Source organism: Cygnus atratus, chromosome 2 (genome assembly GCF_013377495.2).
Source record: "Cygnus atratus isolate AKBS03 ecotype Queensland, Australia chromosome 2, CAtr_DNAZoo_HiC_assembly, whole genome shotgun sequence".
In the NCBI taxonomy this organism is placed as follows: domain Eukaryota; kingdom Metazoa; phylum Chordata; class Aves; order Anseriformes; family Anatidae; genus Cygnus; species Cygnus atratus.
The window spans coordinates 36,112,775-36,136,173 of record NC_066363.1 but is presented as its reverse complement, the minus strand read 5'-3'; the positions used below and the strand labels follow the sequence as shown (position 1 = coordinate 36,136,173).

The window sequence follows — 23,399 nt, the reverse complement described above, 5'->3', positions numbered from 1 at the left end:
AGAGGGAGACAAATGACTGCAAAAGGATCAGATGTGCAAGCTGTGCTCTCTCTACAAAAATGTATAAAACCCGTGTGTACAAATCTGAACGGTTGTACAGTGTCAGATAAGCAAATGCATGAGTGATAGAATGGCTACTGTACATTCCCCCCCCTTCAAGAAAGTAATATTAAACCTTGAGGGAGCAGACAAGGGCAGTGGTGCCAGAGAACGCAAAAAAAAAAAAGCATTGTTTTTATTTACACAGGTGTATTTTTTTATATCAATAGTATATAAGATATATAGGAGAAATATCTGTATTACTATTTTATCTGTATTGCTTTTTTTAATATATAAACATGCAATCGATTTTTGATTCAATGTTCTTCAACTTTCTTGAAAGGAAAATATTTTCAGGTAAAAGCAGCTTAGCAATGCAGCTCTCACACCAGGGTGTGTACCAGTAAACAAGCGATCTCAGTAGGAAACCAAAGGAAAACTTTAAATGTTAAAAGCAACCTGGAAGAGTTCTGGTGACCATGCATCCTGTGTCTTCTTAAACAAAATGATGGTAGTGAGTAATTGCATCATTATTTTAATAGTGTTGTATTACTACAGTTGCAAGCTATATATGCAATATGATTCTACATTTAAAAAAAAAGTTATCAGAGAACATCATCCTTGTAAAAATATTACTTCGTTTTATTCCCCAGATGGCATGAAATTAAGCATAGGAGTGGTTTAACTGGCATGAAAACAGGCTGCAGAAGGATAGCATGTATTTCTGTAACAGGACGTATAACAGCCCTTTTCAAGAGACTAAAAAAGAATGTGCATGTTGGGGGGCAGGAGAAGGTAGGAACTGGAAGCGTGAACTGGAAAGAATCGCTTTCCCCCAAAACTGATCTTGTTGAAACAACTACATACTGCATCTGCTAAAAGGCTCTGAGATGAAAGAGGAGGAAGAGATTAACCGAATGGAGTTAAGATTGAATTTGCAGACTGAAGTTCTACAGTGGCTTAAGATACTTGGGGGCTGAGGGGAAGGTTGGCTAAGGTTGGAAGGTTGGCTTGTAATTACCACAGTGGTAATTACAAGACACGAAGCTGTACTGGTTTGGGCTGGGATAGAAATACTTGTCTTCCTAGTGGTTTGTATGATGCTATGTTTTGGATTTGTGATGAAAACAGTGTTGACAACACACTGATCGTTTAGTTATTGCTGAGCAGTGCTTACACAGCAGCAAGGCCTTTTGCTACTCACACTGCCCGGCCAGCAAGCAAGCTGGGGATCCACAAGAAGCTGGGTGGGGACACAGCCAGGACAGCTGACCTGGACTGACCAAACTGACCATGCCATATGATAGCATGCTCAGCAATTAGAAAATAAAATAAAATGTGGGTGGCAGGGGGGAGTCTGCCAGGGCTGCAGTTGCTCAGAAACTGCCTGGGCATCAGTCAACTAGTGGTGAACAATGGTGTTGTCCATCACTTGTTGTTTTTTTTTTTTTTTTTTTTTTTTAAATTATTAGACTGACTATATCTCACCCCATGAGTCTTCTAACTTACCCTTCTGATTCTCTTACCCCGTCCCGCTGGAGGGGGAGGTGGGAGAGTGGCTGGGTAGTGCTCAGCTGCCTACCACGGTTAAACCACAGTAGCACTGTGTACTAATCTAGTCTGCCAAAGTATTGTATAAAATCCATCCTGCTTTGTGCACTTGTGATCCGCTAATGGAAAATAAGAATATGCATGTTTCAAGTGGAGACCTGATGAAGTTTTTCAAACTTCACTCCATATACCGTGGAATACAAACATGCATCAAGCCATCTCCTTTTCTTTATGAAGGGCAACAGATAATTTCAGTAGACAAAACTGCTGAAAGAACTGATTGTCTATCCACTCGCAGCACAGAGCTAGGAATTCTGCATGAAAAGCAACAGTGGGGCTGGAGCATATGCTCCCTGTGAGCACAAACATTGGCTAGCACAAAGCTGTGCGTCTTGCAGATATTCTTCTGTGATGGTGGTGACAACAAACTGAGAAAACTAGGTCTGTGGAACCACTGTGTTGAATACCAGAAAAAAAAAATAGTTTTGTTTTGTTTTGGTTTTTAACTCCAATGTGATAAAATAAGATGTAAACCCTAAAATAAAAGCCTTTAGAAATAAGAAGGGAATTGGAGTACTGTAATATGCAGGACTTGAATGAGAAGCAATGTTTCAACAACTCAAATAACACAGTCACTTTATGCCTTCAATTCATTTATTCTGCCCATTTTTGGTAGGAAATGAGATAGAAATCTTGTAAAAAGGCAACAAAAGCCTCTATCTCCTGAACAGCAAGAACACTATTAGCAAACCAAAATCTATAGTTTGTTGTGACCTTTACAGTTACCTGTCAGGAGTGATACACAGGGACTCACCTGTTCCTGAAACTCAAGAAAGCAAATCTTTGCATCGTTTACAAGCATGCATACTGCCCAATATTCAAACTGTGTGGAATACTGACTGTATTACACCTGAACAGATTTATTTTGGCATATACTTTGTTCCGAAAAGATTGAATCTAACTTTAGTTTGTTTCTTCCTCATATTTGCTCCAAAGAGCCTCTAAAGCACTACTTTAAAAGCATCCCAACCAGTCGAAAAGCAGACACAGAAGACAATACCCTAGTGCCCAGAACTCCGTGACAGTAACTATGTAGAGAAGAGAGCAAATGATTAAGAGTGGGAGGGAAACATTAATTTGGATAGAGCTGTGACATAGTCCAACAACTACCTTGTCTATATTAGGAAATCAGTGTTTCTATGGACATTTCTCAATGGTCCCAAATACCCCTGAGCTATTTGTGAAGACTGAAAAAAGTCAGTACTAAAAGGAGGAAAGTATCTCAAACACATATGAAAAAATATAAATACAAAGGAGATGTTAAGAAAACTATGTTTTAACAAACTGCAACAGGACAAGGAATCTCAGTTCTAAACTAAACCAAGGTAGATTTAGATTAGATATAAAGAAGAAATTATTTACTACGAAGGTGGTGAGACAACTGGAACAGGCTACCCAGAAAAGTTGAATAGGGCTTTTGAGCAAGTCTAGTAGAAGATGTCCCTGTCTGCATCGGGTGGACTGGAACTAGGTAATCTTTAACAGTCCCTTCCAACATCAAACATTCTGTAATTCTATGGTAAAAAATACAGGGTGGCTTAATAATACACATCATCAAAAGACAAGGATACTAGGTCAGGTATCCATACTATTTGCTCTGAGGAAATCAAGGTTTTTTGTTGTTTTTTAGAAAAGAGGAAAACAGATCAACAAGTATGTTATATAAAGGGGTTCATGATTATTTGTATCAGAATTTAAATGGCAATAAATGTATAACAGTTACCAACACCCCAGCAGAATAAAGAGCTCTGCACTCACTTTGAATCAATTGCGTACATCTATACAGACTTTTCTACTTGTAAATAATTGTTTTTCTTTAACTTAATGTGCTCTGAAGTATATTGAAAGTTGTTTGTTGTTATTTTACTTAACAGAACTCTAAATAATTAAACCTTTACCTGAATAAACTAAACATTTTAAACAATAAATGGATTAAAAAGTGGAGTTGATGAATTTAAGATTTTTGTGTGTCAAAGGTTTAGAGCATAATTAAAAATCCACCTGCATGTGACTTGCACCAGAGGACTAGGAGTAAAAGGAGAAAAAGAACCCACAGAATCACTTTGTTAAAGCAGTCATTCTGTAACTTAAAAGCGATACCAAACAACAACAACAAAAAACAATTCAAATCAAAATTACCTACTTCATACTAAGCACAGGTGAAGACTCTGCTGTTATATAAAATATAACTGTATTTTGATTACTTAACATTTTAAGGTTATCCCTTGTGGTCTTACAAACAAGATTTGAATTAATGGACTGCTTAGGTTTATTGCCAATAACAATTATTCACATCACATGAAGCCGACTAGATTAGCTGACTTTATTTATTTTAAACAAACCAGAAGGAAAATAAAACCTAGCTATTGTAATTGAAATGAGTGCCGCATAACTGCTGCTCAGGAATCTTTAAATCAATCTATTAATCCACTGTACAATGCTCACAGCAAAGATAAATCATAAAACCTTTTGGCCTGCTTCTGTATTTCAAGTACTAGGGTAGGGACGTAAGGAGAGCAAGAAAGAAGGAAAGTCACCTTTAGGCTTGGAAGGGTTAGAGAAAAAGCTGCATATAAAGTACTCTTTATTAAATTTTCTGATGATGAAAAAGGTAAATTAATGCATCTGATTTTGAAGATGCAAGCTTAATTTTCAGAAGTAACACTGGATTTATGTTCTGTTAATGTATGTAAGCATTTATTATACGCATATTATAATATACATATAAACGAATGCAAGTTTCAGCTCAGCAGAAACTCTTTTAAAAGTGAAAAACAGAAAACATAAAAGTAGTAAAATAAGAAAATGCCAAAGACTTGAGACAAAGTAAGTACCTGGGTTAGGAAACTGCTATAGTATTCCAGATAGGTGAAGTGTTTGATCAACTATTGTCTAACTACCCTTGCTAGACAGCTATTGAAGTCACATTTGACAAATTGTTCTAAAAACGCATTCTAGAGCTCATGTGGATCACAACTGACAATCTTTCAAGCTATTTTTAAATAAGAACTTCAAATAATAATGAAAGATTTCTATATAGCTTATACAAATTTATCCATCAAGCTTCCAATTCTGTAGATACATGAAATGCGTACTTTTAGGTATTTAATTCTAGTCTTGTTAAACTGGTCCTCCTATGCGCTTGAAATTAATTCTTTTATATGAAAGATTTTACACTTTTTTTCCCCTAAAATAGATCTTATCATTGACTTTTTCCTTACCTAATGTTATAGCCCATTTAATTATGACTGTTGAAAAGTAGACTATGAAATTTCAACAGTTTCAAATTCCTTCAACAAATTCCTTTCTACCAAAGGTGTATCATGCAGAACTGTTGACATATACATACTAGTACTTAGAAATAGCCTATTAACTGCTGTCCACAGCTAAATTATATAGGCTTCATTACTTCAAATTTGTCCATGTCACCACCTCCCTCCCACATGTTTTTAATCTTCTTCTAAAAGGTTGTTGGTGGTGGGTTTTTTTAAGCATCAGCTGAAAATATATATTAAGTCCAACTTTTCTGTGCCTTTTTTATAATACTGCATTTCCTTACTATCTGTAGAATTCCAAAGTAAGCTTGCTTTGGTTCAGGCTAGATTTATATTTCCACTATCAATTAAGACTAACTTAATTTTTAGGTTTGTTCTTTTCCCTTTCTAAATCATTAGACCTTTCTGAAATCTTTAAGAGAAGCCATAGTTAACTGTTCACTCTTAGTATGTTCTGACAGTAGCACTCTTAAGTCTTGATTTTTTTTTAATACCAACTTTTTTTTTTTTTTTTGCTTTATTACAATTTACAATACCCTGTGTTATGTGTAATTATTCCTTAACAGGCATTATTTGAAAATCCATCCTCCATTTTAAACTAACATAAGCGAAGTTTCAACTATCCACTACTTTTCCACTATGAATTTCACAATTAAATGTCAAACATCTGGTAACAGTTGTCATCGATTATCTTACCAAGCCTGGTACCAAAAGCCTTAAATATTTTAACAATTTTACGACATAAAAGGAATAGTGGCAGGAGGTTAATAGGAACTGACCTATTCTAGTGTAAATGTCTATCTAACTGCTGAGAGGTTTTGATAGCTGATTTTCACCCAGTTTAACTGGTTCTTGAAAAAGAAGGATTACAGACATTATGAGTCAGCTTTAATCAGTAAAACAACTAACCTTTTGCTCTGTTTGCAGTTGGTCACATCTCTGCTTTTCATGGTTAAGTTCTTTTTCCAGTCTTTCAACTTGATCTCTGAGTTGTGTTGTTTCCTTCTCCAGAACAGAAGTTACCTTTAATAGCTCTTCTTTTTCTTTTACTATTTTTTCAATTTTAAACTGTAAAAAAACAAAATTTTTTCTTGGCACTTTTTCTCTCCTTGATTTCTATCCAATAAGTGGATGACAAACTACTCCAATGTTTGAGCAGAATCACAAAATATGTGCCTTCTGGCCAGGTGATTTTACAGTTTTGTCCTTCACAAATTTCTGAAGTTTCACTACTCTAACTACATTACTGTTACATTATAGTACTACATTACGATTAGACAGCACATTTTGTATCATGTTTATTTCTGCTCGTTCTTCCTCCTTAAGTGAAGTGTTTTTACTGTTCCCAAGTGACAGCAGCTATGGAAAAGCTAATTAACATGACAGCTTGGTGACGAAATGGCCACTGAGTGTACGCATGCACACACACACCCACACAATAGAACAATGTTGAAGAAATTTAAAAAATATACAAACATTGCCAAAAGTAAGGACTGGCACAGAAATCAAGATAATCACAGAAGTTTGAAAAATCCTTTTTCTTCAGTTTTAGTAGTAGGGGTACATACCCTAAGACTTTAAATGCAAAAACATCCCAGCTGTACCTCTGTACTGCATCTCTCATCCTAAATTTTGAAAGCTATAAATCAAGTATGTGTGCTACTTGTGGACAACTAAAATCATATCAGTTCCTTTTTTCCTTACAATGAGTACCCTTTCACACAAAGGGTATTCACTGTAAGGAATCTTCCCTCTCTGCCCCCAACCCACTTAAGTTGGAGAGTGCAGACAGCAGACAGGTAACTAGCTACTCTTATGATTTCCCAGTTTATACCAAGTGTTATGCCATACCTGTAGCCAGTTTAAATATTTATTCATTTGATCTGCAAATGTTCTGAACTCCAATCAAAAACTGAAAATCAAGCCAGAAATATACATTATATATACACATAATGTAGGTTTTTTTCCTGGCTTGTTCTTGAATATTATATTCTATGCATTTATGTGTGTGTGTACATATGTACATATAAAAACTAAGTGGAAAGATTGATAACACTTTAAGAATTTTTGAATCAAACCTCAAGAAGTCCAGCTTTTGTGGTCACCACTAACATATCAGAGTTTCCTTCATCCTCCATGGTGAGCAATTCTTCAACAGGAGAAGAGGTACGAAACTGGAAAGGTGTGCTTGCTCCACGTATTTCTCCTTTATGAGTAACGTAACAGAACTGGTAGAATTCTCCATCATCATTTGGTAGGTAATATCCTATCAAAATAAATTTGTATTTGAAGAAACATTCTGCACTAACAAATCTATTATGCAATTCTCCACGTGGAAATACATTATCAGAACATCTTAGACTTACGATTTTCACCCTCATTATTTCAGTAGGGCACAGGCAACGATCACAGCAATACAAAGGGAAAGTCACCCTTTTCAGTAATTTCAATCCCCCCCCGGAATTTCTCCTTTTTTTTTTTGTTTGTTTGTTTGTTTTAAAGACACGGAGGCTTAGGACAGTAACAAGTAACAACACTATAGCACTATATACACGCATCACCTTACATACGTTAGGTAATAGCTAATGAATATATTCTTACTGAATACAAAGAATCATTGGCAACAAGATGCCCTGAAGATCTAAACACGGAACAGGACTACATTATTACGTAACTGTTGTACAATGAGAGAACAAAGAGTAAGTGACTTTGGGGCTGGGAATACCTCTACAGCCAAAGACAAGAGACAGAGTAACATGCTGTGATGTTATATTTGTGGATGTTAAGCAACCGTTTTCAGAACTAATGAGATTTTTACTTTTATTAGTAAGTCCAAGAAACCAGGCCTCACCAAATTTAATGGTAAGAAAACCACTTAAGTTTTATGCAGAATACTTAATTGTCAGACACTTCAGCTAGCTTAAGTATGACAACAGCATAATAAATCCTCACCTAGCAGGTGATGTCACCCATTTCTGTCCATATCTCACCACAATTTAATCTGCTCCCTTTCTAACTTCCTCATCATTAAATTGCATTCACCAACTAAAAGTCCAGTAATTCCAGAAACAGATTCTGAATGCCACAATAATTTTGTCATGAGTACTTTTTTCTAACACCGCCCCTCACACTTTTTCCTCTTTCCGTCAGCTTGCTTAAAATCCTCTTACCTCCCTCTTTATCACAGATGAGAAAGATACAAAAAAATGCATGAGAAGTGAGCATAATATATATTTCTGAAGTCACTTTTCAGCACCACTCAAAAAAAGAAAAGCTAAATATTCCAAAAATCTTCTCTGGATTAAAAAAAAAAAAAAAAAAGTATTTCATAAAATTCTAACAGCAGCTAAGGTAAGTAAATGAAAGAAAGCTAGAAACTTAATTCATGCGCCTTCTCAGATACTGCTTCAGTTCTGACTGAACTATAACATTAAAATCCCTATTTCAATCACTATGTTGCTCTGGGGGGAATTTTTTGTTTGTTTTGTTGTTGCTGCTGTTTTTTAAACTCTCATTCCAGACTACTGGAGGACTTCTTCAAGTAGTCTTAGCTGCTTTTACTAAAAATGGTAAAACTCATTACATCTGCTATACAGACAACATTCATATTGTGTGCTTCGTATTTCCATCAGTCTTGTACTTCAGTAACTATAGCTCAGGGAGTAGTATCTTACTGTCTTTTTACATGCAAGTTTGAACGTGTGTAGATCTTCTAACATCCGTAACATCCTTTTGCAAGAAATTCTGCATCTGACTGTGTACCATCTCTATCTCTGTTATGAATCTGTCACTGGTAGTTTACACTGATGGCCCCTGCTTTCAATATGAACAATGGATAATCAACTCGTTCCACGGGTAGCTGGTTTTACAGACATCTGTTTTTTTCTAATATTTAATTCCCTTTCCCAGGCTGAAAAACCTGGCAGAAGAAAGTACTGAAGGTCATCTAGTCCAATCTCCTGCTCAAAAAGTGACTGCTGTCAGCAGCAGTCTGGACCTATTGCAGCAGTCAAGCAAGTGTGTGGAACTCCCATCCATCCAAACCTTCCTGGGATACCTGTTCAAGTGCTGCTACTATTAGTTTTTCCACCTGTTGGTGAAAAAGTTATTCTTAATGCTAGACCTAAACCACCTAGGTCCCTTTATACATGATTAGCCACATCGTTCTCATCTTTGTAACTCCTCTTATTTACACAGAAGCTGCTTGACTTTGATCTTCCTTGTTGCTGTGTTCATCTTCTAGTTCTGCTAGATCTGTATTGAGACTCGGAAGGGAAGGCAGAGGATTTGACTTCCATACAGTATTGAAAATGCAGTTATAATATAGACTTGTATAGTGGTGTACCATTTTCTGTTTTGTTCCTTATTCTTCTCTTAAAATTTAGTGACTTTCAGCAATTCCTCACTTTCAAAAGGTCCTCTGCAACTCTGAACAAAACTGAACCTTCACCAAACCGTCATTTACATTATTTATCCTTTCTTTCTTTAACAAGAATCACTTTACACGGAATGGTCTAAAGTTCAGAGACTAAAAACAGACAATGTGAAGACACAATGCTTTAAGAGATGCCAAGATGAAAAAAAAAAAAAAAAAAAACCTGCCAATGATTAAACGGCATCACTTTTGGTGTCTGAATAACTTCCAGCAGATCTACTCTTTCCATCAGTCATGAGCACTGTCCAATTATTATGTAAAAATATACTGAGTCACACAATTACTCATACAATCCCATTGACATCTGAAATAAGAATGAACTTTACACAGGTAACAAAAAGAGCATGCAAAAGACTTATATGGTAAATTCTCCTTCCTACAATTTGTGTTTCTGAAGATCTAGAACTGTTCTCCAACCCTCAATATCTTAACACATAGATGAGCATTTAAAAAAACTATGGAAGCTAGAAAATACAGGTAGATACTGCTTTATTTAAATTCACCTTGAAAAGTCAGCACGCAGTTAACAGTTGATCCTTCCACATAGTTTTCTGGCGTAGGTGACCAAAGAAATGTGTAATAATCTCTTGCAGTACTCCAACCAACCTAAAATAAAATAAACCACAACAACAACAAAAAGAAAAGAAAATATTAGGCAGATATAGTTAAGATGTCACAGCCTGGCCTTTACAACATACTGTAATATGAATATTTCTGCTTCAACATGCAATAAAAAGATATTTAACAATGTTTACAAATCAAGAATATTTTTAACAAGCATGTCAAAGATTTAGCATGAATTTTATTAAGCTTGTTACCTAAGGCAATAAATGGGTCTAAGGCAATAAAAGGGTCTATATAAATTAAAACACCAGACAGTTTTCACTATACTTTAAACTATTATTTGGTACATTTATATTTTTTCTATAAAGATACACTAGTATACACTGAAAATACAAAAATATTACTTCAGTAGTTTATACTGAGATTTTCTTAGGGTAACTTCTGCCAATATCAACTATTTTGTGTCCACAATCCAACAGGTTCATCAGAAAACACAAAGGAGGCAGAAGAAAACACCTCTTCCCTACTGAAAATGACAAATATGACAGGTTTAAGCTAGCACTTTTTTTTTTTTCGACAATTTCTGCAATACTAACTAAAGACTAGCATTTCACTGGAATGCTAATTCTTCCATTTATACAGCACAATATAACTGCAAGGAAAAAAATGCATGAAAACCTAACTCAGTTAAGTGAGCTTAACCTAACTAAGTTAGTGCAGTTTCCCCAGTAACTTCAATAAACACCTACTTTCCAGTGTTTCATAAAACCTGCAGTTCCTTGAAATAAGAAATGATATCCCCCAAAGAAATATATTCCGACAAGCTTGAAATACATGCATCTAAACCTGAAACCCAAAGCAACCAGTTACTATAAAGCAGCATAGAACAATAATAATGTAATGATAAAGGAGTGCAATGAAACAGATGTATTTGTTCTAACTAAAAGAAAATATCAAAACCTGGTCAAAAAGTAGTAACATGTTTTGTCAGTAACTGTGTATGGTGTCTTGGAAGAGTTAAGAAGGAAAGGGGGCAAACTGTCCACTGATTTTATCAACATTATTGGAGAGGGGAACACGACAAAAAAGATGAAGTTGGTAATCATGATTTCTATTACTTCAGTAGACAAGATCTCTAAACTTTAAGTTCATATCAAATCCTCCTTTATAAAGGATACATTGCAATAGTATATCTTGAAAGGACTAAGAACTGTTTCTTAAGAGGTTGTCAGCTTTACAAAAATAAAAAGGAGAAAAAAATGGGCAATGAGAATATGGGCAATGAGAACAGTAGTACCCAAAGTAATTAAACAGTATTTATACAGTTACAGATTTCAAGTAGTATGAAAATTAATAATTAGCATTAGAAAAAAAAATCTGAAGAGACTATTCCATAGCTGCCTTTTACAAAACTACTTCTCCACTTTGTATTAAAAGCATGGCAATAGCTACTGTTCGGGAAAAAGTAATTGCTCTACAACCAGGCCTTTTTTACATTAATAAAAAGCAGAGATGAACAACAGCAAAAGCAGTTCAAAACTTCCTTTTGCTAGCTACAGTCACTTTTTTAAGGCAACATTCATTATACAGAACAGCTTCTGACTGTTCTGCTGACTCAATAAAAAAACCAAAATGGAACCAACTACTGTATCGTAAGCCTATTCTTAGACAAAGAAGATTCTGTGAGGAATCTGAGAATCTGTGAGGAATTCTGAGATCCCCTACTGAGGAACTTTTAAAAACATGAATGAAATGAGAACTCCTGCGGTTGTCATTCACACACTAAAATATTTTAGAAATAGGAAGGGAAGTTCCTCTGGTAACTTGGGGTGTCAGTGACATTGGGAGATATGGGGCAGGTGGGAGAGGGAATAAAAGCAATTTTTCTGTAACAAAAATCCACAGAAAATTTTGTAAATTTTCAAATTTTCACGTTAGTTATGTTTTCATATCCAATTCAGATGTTAAGACCCCCTTTTCACTGAAGGTACTTTCACCTCTGTGAAGGGAAGCATATACCATTACTGGCATACAACACAGAAAGCAGACAGCTTTTTAAACAGAGAAACTGGGTTCTCATTGAGTGAAAAGCCTGTCTTGTTCTTTTTAATTTCAGAAGGGAAACTGACTTACTGTGTTCAGAACAAACATGGTAAAGAACTGAAGCAATCTCTTCATCCTACTCTAGTTTCTAATTCTGTTTTAAACAAAGAAATAAAAGAAAAAGCAAAAACCATCCAAACAAAAAAAAACAACGCGCGCACACATCCTATTTTCCTGAATAAAATGGACATTCCTTCTGATAATGAAAACTTCAGAAAGCGTAGAGAGAGGGAGCAAAATCCATATAAATATATGAATATAAAACCAAAAATGGTTGCTAGCATGATCTCTTCCCTAGGTGATCAATTCAGTTTCCAATTCAATTTTTTCTCTATGCTGAAACCCAAAATTCTAGGAATACTTTACCTCTAACAGTAATGCTCATAATTTATTTTTTTTAGGTCATTTGAAATTCTATTCATACTAATACAAAGAGACTAATTATGTAGAAAGCAAATTACCCAACTCTTCTGGCCTGTTTCTGAGCTGGTACTATATGTTCAAGTGTAACTCTAATCTGTGGGTTATTAGTAAAGAGAGAACCATGACACATCACCAGCTAGTGGGCAATACCCTGGGAAGTTTACCAGGCACGTATTTTCTCCATCAATTCCCCCTATTTCCTGTCACCCATCATCTGCTTCCCCTACCAAAGCTCCCCATCTCATACTGTCTTGATTCTTAGAAGCCAACTACTTAAAGGGGCACATGCAAGTGGCTCTTCTCATCCAGCTGCATAAATTAAAAAAGGAGAAGTTTGTGTACCGTGCAGCAAAACAAGTTAAATTAGTAACATCATTCAACGTCTTTTCTACTGAACAATGGTTATCATCAATTTTCATAGGATTATTTCTTCGGTGACAAAAACAAGGAGTAAAACCAAAGTAATGATATTCCAAGAAGAAAATGGCAATGAAAGTAAGTAATAGATGTTTTAGGTCAACAATCTAGATCTTTCGAACATTTTTCTACCAATATGTTTTAATTAAACATGAAGTACACAGTGATTTACAAATACAGTCTTCCATGTTCATAACCTTCTCTATGGCAACAGATTATACAGTCACAGACTGTACGAGCACGCTGAAAGACTCAACAATGGCCTAGATGTGACTGTTGACCAAAAAAATACATATATATACATATATATTTCATTCACCTCAGCAGGAAAGCTAATAGTTGCCTAAAATAGGACTAACACTTTATAAAGAATTTTTAGAATTGCTTGAGGGACAGGAAATAAAAACAGAAATACTGTCAACTGAAACTAGGGGGAAAAACAGCAGAGGAAATCAACCAAGAGTAAAAATGATGAAGAGAAAGATGGGAATACTTGTCAACCAGACCATGATTAATTTGCATGCAGGGAAGGGAGGAGTTACAAAAAAAGAAAAAAAAAATAAAGAAAACTGTAGCTCTAAAAGCAAAATGAAGAACAGTTTTCCAAGCCAACATGCTGGAGGAGGAGGCTATCTTCAATTTAATGACAGGGATAAGAAGAGCTAAATCATTTCTCTGACTGTTGATCAATGTGACAAAACATACCAGAGACAATACAGACTATTTCCAAGGTCAGACTCCACCAGGGTACAGGAGTGACACCCTTCAAAGCCCCTGCATGACGCCATTTATTGTAAAGACCTTTTTTGGATTACACTGACAGGAGAAAGATTTTTGTGTAAGGTAATGTCCATTTAAGGTGGTTTTGTTTGGTTTTGCTTTTGTTGTTTTTAATTAAAAAGACCATTACAGCAAGTGATCCAATACAATTCTGTTTGGGATGCAATGGAAGAGGGCAAGCCAAAACATTTCTTGTAAAAAGAAAAATCTGTGCATCTTCCCAGTAATAGTGCAGGCCTCAAGAAGTTAAGTGATTCAACAGGCATCAACAGTTGTGGCAATCAGTAGTGTATAACAGAGAAAACCTGAAGAACATTTTTTTTTTTTAAGAAATAAATGTATTTACTTATTGCATACCTATCCTTCTTTAAATGATACCTTCTGTGAAACCTATAGAATTTGAAAGAAGTGATATCCGAGCGCAGACTAAAACAAAGAGTTCTTGGGCCAACACATTCTTTAATTTCATACTTTTAAAACTCAAAAGGTAAGATTTGTTAAGTTAAAAGCAAATAAATTAGACCTAATGTTTCATTTTCAGAAATATATTCTCCATAAAATGATGTTCAAGTAGCAGGTGAAGGCTATCCTGCCACCCTGTAAACCTTTTGCAGCTTATGCTCTTTGGGTGATGTGGCTTGTTTTACCCTGCTGCAATTTGCACTGAAACAGCAGCAGCAAATAAACTACTCTGTGAAAATAAAAATAATAAAAAAAAATCCAACCCTAAATCTGTTTCGATTATTCATATCTACCTATTTATCTACACAGGAGTACCCACGAAAACCCCTGAGTAACAGAGCAGAAGAAAAACTTCAAACACAGACTACATTAAGAATTCAAAATTGCTCTAACGAGCAGATGCAAAGAAATCCTCCAACACTTGAGAAGCCATCAGCACAAAAACAGAAAGAAGCAGGGCTTCTTTAGTGCCTGTCCAAACTCCCTCCAGTACACTACTGGAACTGTAAGATGAGTGCACGTTAAAAGTAAATACAGACGATATTTACATGCTATTTTAATGCCTCATAGAACTTTGATCGCAGATTACATCATTTCATTTTTTGTTTCCTGCAGTTACTGACCGAGTTCTAAAAAGTTATGATCTAACTATTCAAGCTAAAAACATATTTATTGACATTAATATCTCGAACTTAAAAGCTGTCCAAAAAAAAAATAAAAAAGGAAATGGAGGGAAAGAGATGGAAATTCACACTTAATTCCTGTTTAGGCCCCACATGATGTTACAGCCCTATTCTCCTATGAAGAATGTATTCTAATATACGCAAATGTGAAACCAAAGTAAAAACAAAACAAAAACTTTCATTAGAATACTGATTAAAATGGCACATGAACAAGTCAGACGAATAATTTCATGGTATTTTTTTTTCTTTTTTAGTTGATACTATTAACTGGAAGAGTATTTCGCATTTAAAAAAAAAAGCAACAAAAACCAGTCCTCTCTCCAAACAAACAAAAATCTTAAAAATTAGAATAAGACTTTCAGTATGAGAACACCATCAAGTAAAACAGTATGTGGATCAAAACTGCTACAGACTTTGTTGTTGTGCCAGAACTCAGTTGGGATACCCTTAATAAAAGTAACTCTGGAAAAAAAAATCATAAAATAAAATAATAAAAATAAAAGATAAAAATAAAAAGCACTGTCAACTACTGTCAACTACTAACATAAAGCCAAGTTCCAAAGTGTTAAAACCGAAGGAAGTATATACTATCAAATATACACTTTCTTCCCATCAGAAATCTTAAATAAATGCGAAATCTTAATAGGACATACAGTGGACCTTCCTGTGAGCAAGGAGGAGTACAAAAGGCACAGTCTACTACTAGTCTAATTTTAAAACGTGGCAACAGCAGATATTATAACATCCACATTCGAGTACACAAACATTATAAAGTACACAAGAAATCTAGCATATTAGTTTCTGAAGTTCAGAGGAGGAAAACAGAACGGCCCATCAAACTAAACACAAGACTTGCTGTGAACTCTGACCTCAAGTTCATCATCCAATGCACTGCCTGGATGTGCTGACGCCGTAAGGAATCACTTTTTAAGGAATTCACTGAAAACCCTGAAAGTATCTTGCTCAGAGTTAAAAACTCGAAATATTATTAATGTCCTTATTTCTTAGCAAAAAGAGCGAACAAGACTTAGATGATGCAACTCCCCTAAACCATATATATACACATAAACATATATTTATTTAATTTTTACACAGAATTTTTAACCAGAATTAAAGTCTCTGCTACTAACCTGGTACTGAGCACATCCTTCTAGCCTCTCTGCTTCTCTACTTTAATTCTCACATGCTCTGCTCAGAAATCCTTTTTCAATAGGAAAAGCTATGTATACGTTCCAACGCTCTTGCTTTCCATACCTTAACCAACAGATTAATAGTCCAGAATCCAAATCCTACTTTCACTGTCCCTACCCATGTTTTTAAACCAAACAAAATATATGACTAAGCATCATGTCATATTGAGCTTAGTTTATTATGTACAATGTGTTACTCAAACAATACTTGGTTTATGTAGTTCACTTTCTTCCCATAAAACTGAAAGTTTTAATAGGTCATTACAGAGTAATCCATTCGCTATATTCCTATTTCCTACTTTTGAGCAAAAGGGCTTATTTCATTTTAAGACATCATAAACTACTTTTTAGTTATATAAACGAAACCTGTAGTCACAGTGGAAATGTTGAAGTTTACTAAAGTTTAAGATGTCTAACACTGGCTGGGCAAGGGGGGACAACTGAACCGCCTGCAATACTCACACCAGGCAGCGCTTCCTTTACTAATAGCTACGTAGGTGTCACAGTTCTTTCTTCTTCTGTGCTGGCCCCCACATGCAAACCCTTTTCTCATCAAAATGGCCCACAGTGCAATTTTTACATTTCACCCACAGTACATTCCCACCAAGTAGCTAGAAGAAAATTAGCTAACTAGTAAGCTAAATGATGAAAAACACACACACGCACACAAAAAAAAACAGTCATAGAGTTAGGAATTGTCTGTTTCTCAATAATATACTACTGAAGAAAAGTAATGACCAACTATTTTAGTTTTGCTCTGTTTCCTTTAACTTACATCTGATTTATCTTAAAAAGTATAACCTTTCCTAAGGTGAAAGCTCTGTCTTACAACTGCACAGTGTTTACAGTGTAAAAATACTTTCAAGCTTCATTTTTAATTTCTTGAGTTTTAGATGAACATGGGGAATGAATACTTCCCTCCCTCCACCCTAATTTTGTGCTGTTTCTTTCCCTTATAATGCCTTCGCAAACTCAGGCAACTTGGTCTTGAGCGTGACAGCTTTAAAGGAACACGACTGCAAGAGAAGCTCATTCGGCCCTTGCTCCACTAGCCTCAGAAAGCTGTCATGCAACTGGATGAGCAGCAGCTTTCATTCACGTAAGATAGCAGCTTAGTACATGTGTTGTGCAGATAGGTAACAACAACAACAGAGCAAAGAAGCAAACCCAGGAAACACTTGTTTAGCTGAACCAATGCAGGCATAACCAGTTGGCCTTTATTGTCAATACCTAATATGATGCAATTCTAAAATAATAATAATAATTTTAACTCTGTTGTTGTTATTGTTAAGTCCTTTTTGTAATTCAGAAGGGAAACCATGCAGTTTAGAATATAATTTGGCAAAGTACTCTTCAGTACGGCAAGAATACATGAACTGCCTCCAAAAGAAGAAAATCACATGCCCAAACCCAAAGTTGTCCATCTCTGCTGAATGTTATGAACACGTACAGGTAATCTTTTAACCCAGGCTATTGAGAACATATGGCATTTGTTGCTGTATCGAGGTACTATCAGGTTCCTACCCTATTATCATCTCTTGTTGGTTGTATTTCTACCTCATAGTTCAGAGGAATATGTCAAAATAGCATTGACAAAGTGCCTAGACCATAGGATCAACTTTCTCTCCTATTGGATATAAATCACAATAAATACAGAAAAAAATAGGAATGCTCTAAAAAGAAAACCTGATACATATGTAAATGACTGCCCAATGAAATGTTATGACAGATCAAAGAGCAACAAAGTTACTGTTTGCTTTAAGAGATAAGCATAGAAAGGTAGTAAAAAGGGTGATTAATCAAGTATTAATATACCATCACATTTCATGAAAACTATAAAGTAGCACAACTTTTTTATTTCTACTGGCCACTTTGTTATGCCATTTTTGTCTCTTAACACAAAAACCTACCACAATAAATATTTTTAGAAAATCAGTGACACTTTGGATTGAATGTCAGAACTTCTTATCAAAGGTAGCATCATGCAAACCCAGCTAATCTTTCTCTATCTAGTAAGGAAACAGTGAATGACGGTATCATGGAGTTTTATTTTTTTAATTTTATTTTAAAGAAAAGTATTATCTCAGTTATTTGAGGCATCTTTCCAAAGAAGACAAACCAGAAGAGAATCGCTCTAATTGGCGGACATCGTAATTCTCGAAACACTCTGAATTCCGGTAATTCTATTCCCTACTATTTTAAAAACAGGACATACTGTTCACTACTCATTTCTGTATCCCTCATATCCTGTTGTGCAGAGATGATTCCATGCCAGAAAAATTGTATTACAGTATGCATGTGGTCAATAACACATCCAGCTGTTGCCCTACACTTCACAATTGATCTGTAGATATGGAAGTAATTCTTATCTAGAATATTAATCTCTGACAAAACCAGGACTTTGAAACTGCTCACACAAGTTGTGCTGGCATTTGTAGTCAAAGTTCAAAGCAAACTAACCCAGAGGACTACACAAAAGCCCGTCTACGTTGCCTTGCTACAACACAGCAACCAAGCTATTTGTTAGCTGTCTATTCAAACCACTGCTGATTTTACAGAGGTTTTGAGCGCAGACAAGCTAAATTTGAGGTGCACTATAAATCAGTGAACTGCAGAGAGAGAAATTAAGGTGCACGTAAGCGCATGCGTTGTACCAATACATAAACAGGAGCTGAGGTGTGGCCTCCTAAATAATGAATACCCTTTCAGAGCAAGTCTGTGCTTACTGTGTTCAAATAATCTTTCAAGATCTTCCCAATCCTTTTTTTTTTTTTTTTTAATATATATATACGTTAAGATACCAGAAAGCCAGATCACTGTTTTTAAATTGTGTATATTAAAAACGTATACATTAAGAACAAATTTCCTTTTCTTCTCTAGGGGTACGTTGAGACAGTCAATACCAAACTATGTCTACAATTAAAGTCAACACCCTAGAAGAACAGCAATGAAGATGACTTAAGACAACAATGGGAACTGAGAGGTTTGAGGGACTAGGTAACTAATGAGAAAGCAAAACTGAAACCATTATCTTTAAACACGTAAGATTCCCAGCTGATATCACAGAGCTTTCCAGTGTGCCGACCTCAGCAAAATTAAATCTTCAGAAACCTAGATGCTATTATGATGCACACCACAAACACATACATCTGTAACTCTACTCTCTTAGAGTAGTATCGTATCACATCCCAAACATGACTTCATTGTGCCTTTGAGATGCACAGTAAACATGCATCTATTGTATACTGAGCATCTGCGGGTCCTACTTGCCCACACATGCCCTGAACAGAGGCATAAGCAATTCTTCCTAAAAGCCAAACACTTTTTTTCAAACACTTCTGCAAGTCTGGACATTATGTATTAATAATGAAAAAAATATCATGTGGCCACATGATTATTTCACTTTATTGCAAAATAAAGTCACAAACTGTAGACTTCCCCATCCGGAGATTAGGGCCACCTACCAGCCAATTTTTGCAAACAGATGCAGTATACATAATAATTGGTTTTCCTCATTTCAAAGGTTTAGATTTAGATTACCCTAGGAGCCTTTCCAGATTTTAATTAATCAAAAGAGAAGGAGAGGAGATGATGATGGGGGCCCTGGGCTTAGATCATTCTGGGAAGAGAGATCTCTTATCAACTCTTTCAGGAACAAGCCTTCTTCCCTCTGACTCCACACTAGGAACTCAGGTTCTTCTGCCCAGAAACATCCAATAGAGGGAAAGCAGATTTCTAATCATAGCTCCCACAAAATATCCCAAAGAGGGATTCAGGGTAAGAAAGTACATGCTGAGCACTAAACCAGTACTTAGCTGTAAAACTTTTTTGTCTCCCCTTTAGTAACAAGCAGCGATAAAACTGATGGAGAACTTTTGGTGCTTGGTAGCAGATGGTCCTCCAAAATACCACAAAAGCATAAAAGAAATAGCAGCAACGAACGACAACAGATTGGGAGAATCAATTAAAAACTGTTTTTAAGCATCCTGTAGGGAACAAGGAAGAAAAAGAAGGATATATACAGAAAGAATAAAAAGGCTGTATATTCAGAACTTTTACTCAAATGACAAAGATAAGGGTAACATCACCTTCACAACAGTACTTATTCCAAAAAAAAAAATTGCCAGAAGTACAGTCCCATGTTTATGACTTTTACATACACCTAGTTTATAAGGAAACTGGTACAGCAGGATAGTTCAGTTATACAATAATTGGTGCATATAAAACATTATCCTTTTAATTTATGAACACTGGGCTTCCATTAACAATAGAAGACAATTTTCTTGGGAACAGTTTCATATCCACCAAGAAATGCCTTCTGTTCAACATTACAAAATTTGAGCATTTAGCAATTTAAATTACACCAGCAACAACAGAAAAATCACATTTTATCTACAGCATATACAGAGAATTGATGGAATCTGTTAAGTTTCAGGAGAACTTTGGGGATTTATTCAGCTCTTTGTAATAATGTTGTACAAATATTGCACAAATCCCTAGCTCAGGTCTGACATTCTAGACCTATTCTACCTCCCAACAAGGCTTTTTGATGCCTCTGATTGCGAACAGCAAGAACGTGCATTATCTTGCTCTTGCTCCTTATTTTCAGCTGCTTTGTAAAATAACCTTGAGAGGATATCTGTAAATAAACTACTGCAACATGAAGCAACCAGCTGTGGTACCTTTCATTGAAGTCATTTTCATATCACAGTTCTAAACAGAAGCCATAGTCAGTGATGAAAATGGAACACCGAAAACTGGTAACATTTGGAGAAGGAGTTAAAAATAAAAACTGAAAATAACACATGCCAGGTGGAAAAGACTGAGATAACAAAGTGAAAAAAAATCTATAAACAAGTAAATAACCACAGTAAGCAACACAGGAGGAAAAACAACAACAACAACAACAACACCTATAAGTAATTTCTGGCTCCTACCAAGCATTCCATTTTTAATATCTCTTTTTCACATACGCTGCACAACACTATGGCAAAATTAAATCCTATAATAATCACACATAAAATAAAAACAGGCTATTCGACATGTGGTGCACACTACAGAAACATTTAAAAAACTCACAAGCTAGAGTTTAGGAGTCAGTATATGAAATCATTTTTTGCTTCTGGGAACTACTAGCTTAATTTCCCTTTAAAAAGGAAACAAACTGACAAACCAAACCCTTAAAAGTTGCTGTTCAGAGAATTTTGAAAAGATTTGAAAAATGAACTTAGACTGGAATTCCACATAAAGCAGCCGTGCCAATTAATTAGGCCTAGCCCCCATCCTTCCTAATCTACTTGTTCCCATCACGGTGATGCCAACAGAGCTGCCCACTGCATATGGTGAGGAACCAAAAGCAGCTGGGAAACGAGGTGGAAAAAGCTGGGGAAGGAGGGATGGCACTTTCCGGTCAGATCACTTCCCTGATCCATTTCACTGTGCAGCTGCAAAAACAGCTAAGACTAGCAAAACAAGCAGAATGGTATAAGAATACAAATAAAAGTCTACTGAAGACGTCATTGCCACTGAAGAAATGGACTTGCAATCTAAATGAAAACCATCACTTAAAAGGTTCCTATGAATTCATAGGAACCTTTTAAGTGATGGTTTTCGTTTCATTGTTCAGTTCAGTAAAAAAATTCTTACTTAACCAGTTGAGCAAACACAGGACAAGGGCTTTAACTGTAGACAATATAGTTGTCTACAGTTAAAGCCATTGCCCCCTGAAATGGGAAGTCCACATTAGAACCACCACCAACAAAACGTTCACAGGAAAAAATCTTAGTTTCTACTTAGTTTTCTGTACTAATCCGATATATATTCATAGGCAAGGATACAGATGGACAGGCGGCTTCATTTAGTGCACTGTACTGTAACTATAGTAAGATGGTATATTCGTAACACTTAGTGAATATGACACAATCACAAACAGAAAACAACTTTCTTCCTTTTCCCTATTTCATAATGCTTCTTTCCCTTGTGTTGATGAGAATGCGGTGAACTGGAAACTCAGCTGGGGAATTCCATTAAAAATAATCCAAAATGTTGGTCTTAACCTCAATCAATTTCCTGATTTGGTCCATCACACAAGAGCTTGCTTCAAGCAAAGGACAGGAAACACAAGAAATAAACCACTCTGAGTAAAAAGAAATGGAAAGCATTTCTTTCAGCAACACTGCTACCTCATGTCATCTCAAAGCCTTACTCAACTGCCAAAGCCATATTACCTGCCATTACCAAAGCAGAAAAAAAAAAAACCTCATACCTCAACAGGTTATGCCATCACAGACATGATAAAATCAAGGGTATCTGTACTTCGTACACAGCATTTCATGCAGTCACTGAAAAACTGTTTCACACTTTTTTTTTTTTACTTTACTTTTTTAATCAGTATTTTTAGGGTCCTAATCGCCTGTCTCACTTAGACCAACACACAGAGCCACAACATTAATTCCTCAACATACATTTAAATAATTTCATAATGCTTGTGTAACATGAAGAGCACTCTCCTTAAAGTTCTGATAACGTTTCTTGTTTGTTTCACTAATGCTGTTAACTGAACACCAAGCGTGCTGAGTCACACTCCTATTTGTCAAAACTTACCAGAAAATCAAAACACATGTACATATTTTTAAACACTTCTCACTAGAGGAATCTGCCTGCTTGTAGTTACTGCCTCCTTCACATAATTTAGTGACTACAGTCAAAAAATTATATTCTTCAGCTATCAGTGGACAGTTCTAAGGGACAGGTCCTTCAATAACAAAACAGTCTGTTACATTTAGCCCTTCTCCACCGAAGTATCACTTCTTTAAAGCCCCTAAAAAAGCTTCTATTTACTATTCAAATAAGGCATACGAGCATCATCTACTAGGAGCTATATCGACAAAGAAATGTAAATCGACATCTTAAATAGGAGCAGATGTAAGAATTAATCAATTTCTAATCCCTCGAGACTATCTTTAAAAGTAACTCCAAATAAGTCACTGATGTGAGGCAACTGATACAGCCTCTCTTCTCCTTTATTCAAGGGTTTGTTTTGAACAGTTTTTGTGATCTATACCGTTCATCCTGCTCTAGCAACATAAATGAGTCAGGGGCCTGGGTCACACCATCTTCAGCTTAGCTTTGTTCTTTCCACACACACTTCACACTTACTCTGGCTCACACTTTTCATATAGTCATGCTCACAGTGTCATTCTATGACCACACATTTCTTCCCGTATCATCTCCATTTAATTCTGCACCACACCACTTCATGAGAGCTTCCCTTTACTCCAGCACACACGTACTATACTCATTCCTCCAGTTTTGGTGTCCGGTCTAATCTTTATTAAAAAACTCAGACTCTAATTGCAGCTACTTACACATCACTTAAGTGATGTTCCACTTGAGTTTATGAGAGTGTTTTTATTGC

General features: G+C 35.7%; 1 protein-coding gene across 8 annotated transcripts in view; it reads right to left on the bottom strand.

Moving 5' to 3' along the window:
* Nucleotides 1–23,399, bottom strand: part of TAX1BP1 (Tax1 binding protein 1) — a 57,474-nt gene that overhangs the window by 30,730 nt on the left and 3,345 nt on the right. For all 8 annotated transcript variants that reach the window (XM_035556398.1, XM_035556404.1, XM_035556400.2 and 5 more), the window contains 3 exons: nucleotides 9,864–9,966; nucleotides 7,004–7,191; nucleotides 5,835–5,993 (listed from right to left, as the gene is read on the bottom strand). In XM_035556398.1, coding sequence (XP_035412291.1) covers nucleotides 5,835–5,993; nucleotides 7,004–7,191; nucleotides 9,864–9,966 — 450 coding nt within the window. The remainder of the gene's footprint in view (nucleotides 1–5,834; nucleotides 5,994–7,003; nucleotides 7,192–9,863; nucleotides 9,967–23,399) is intronic.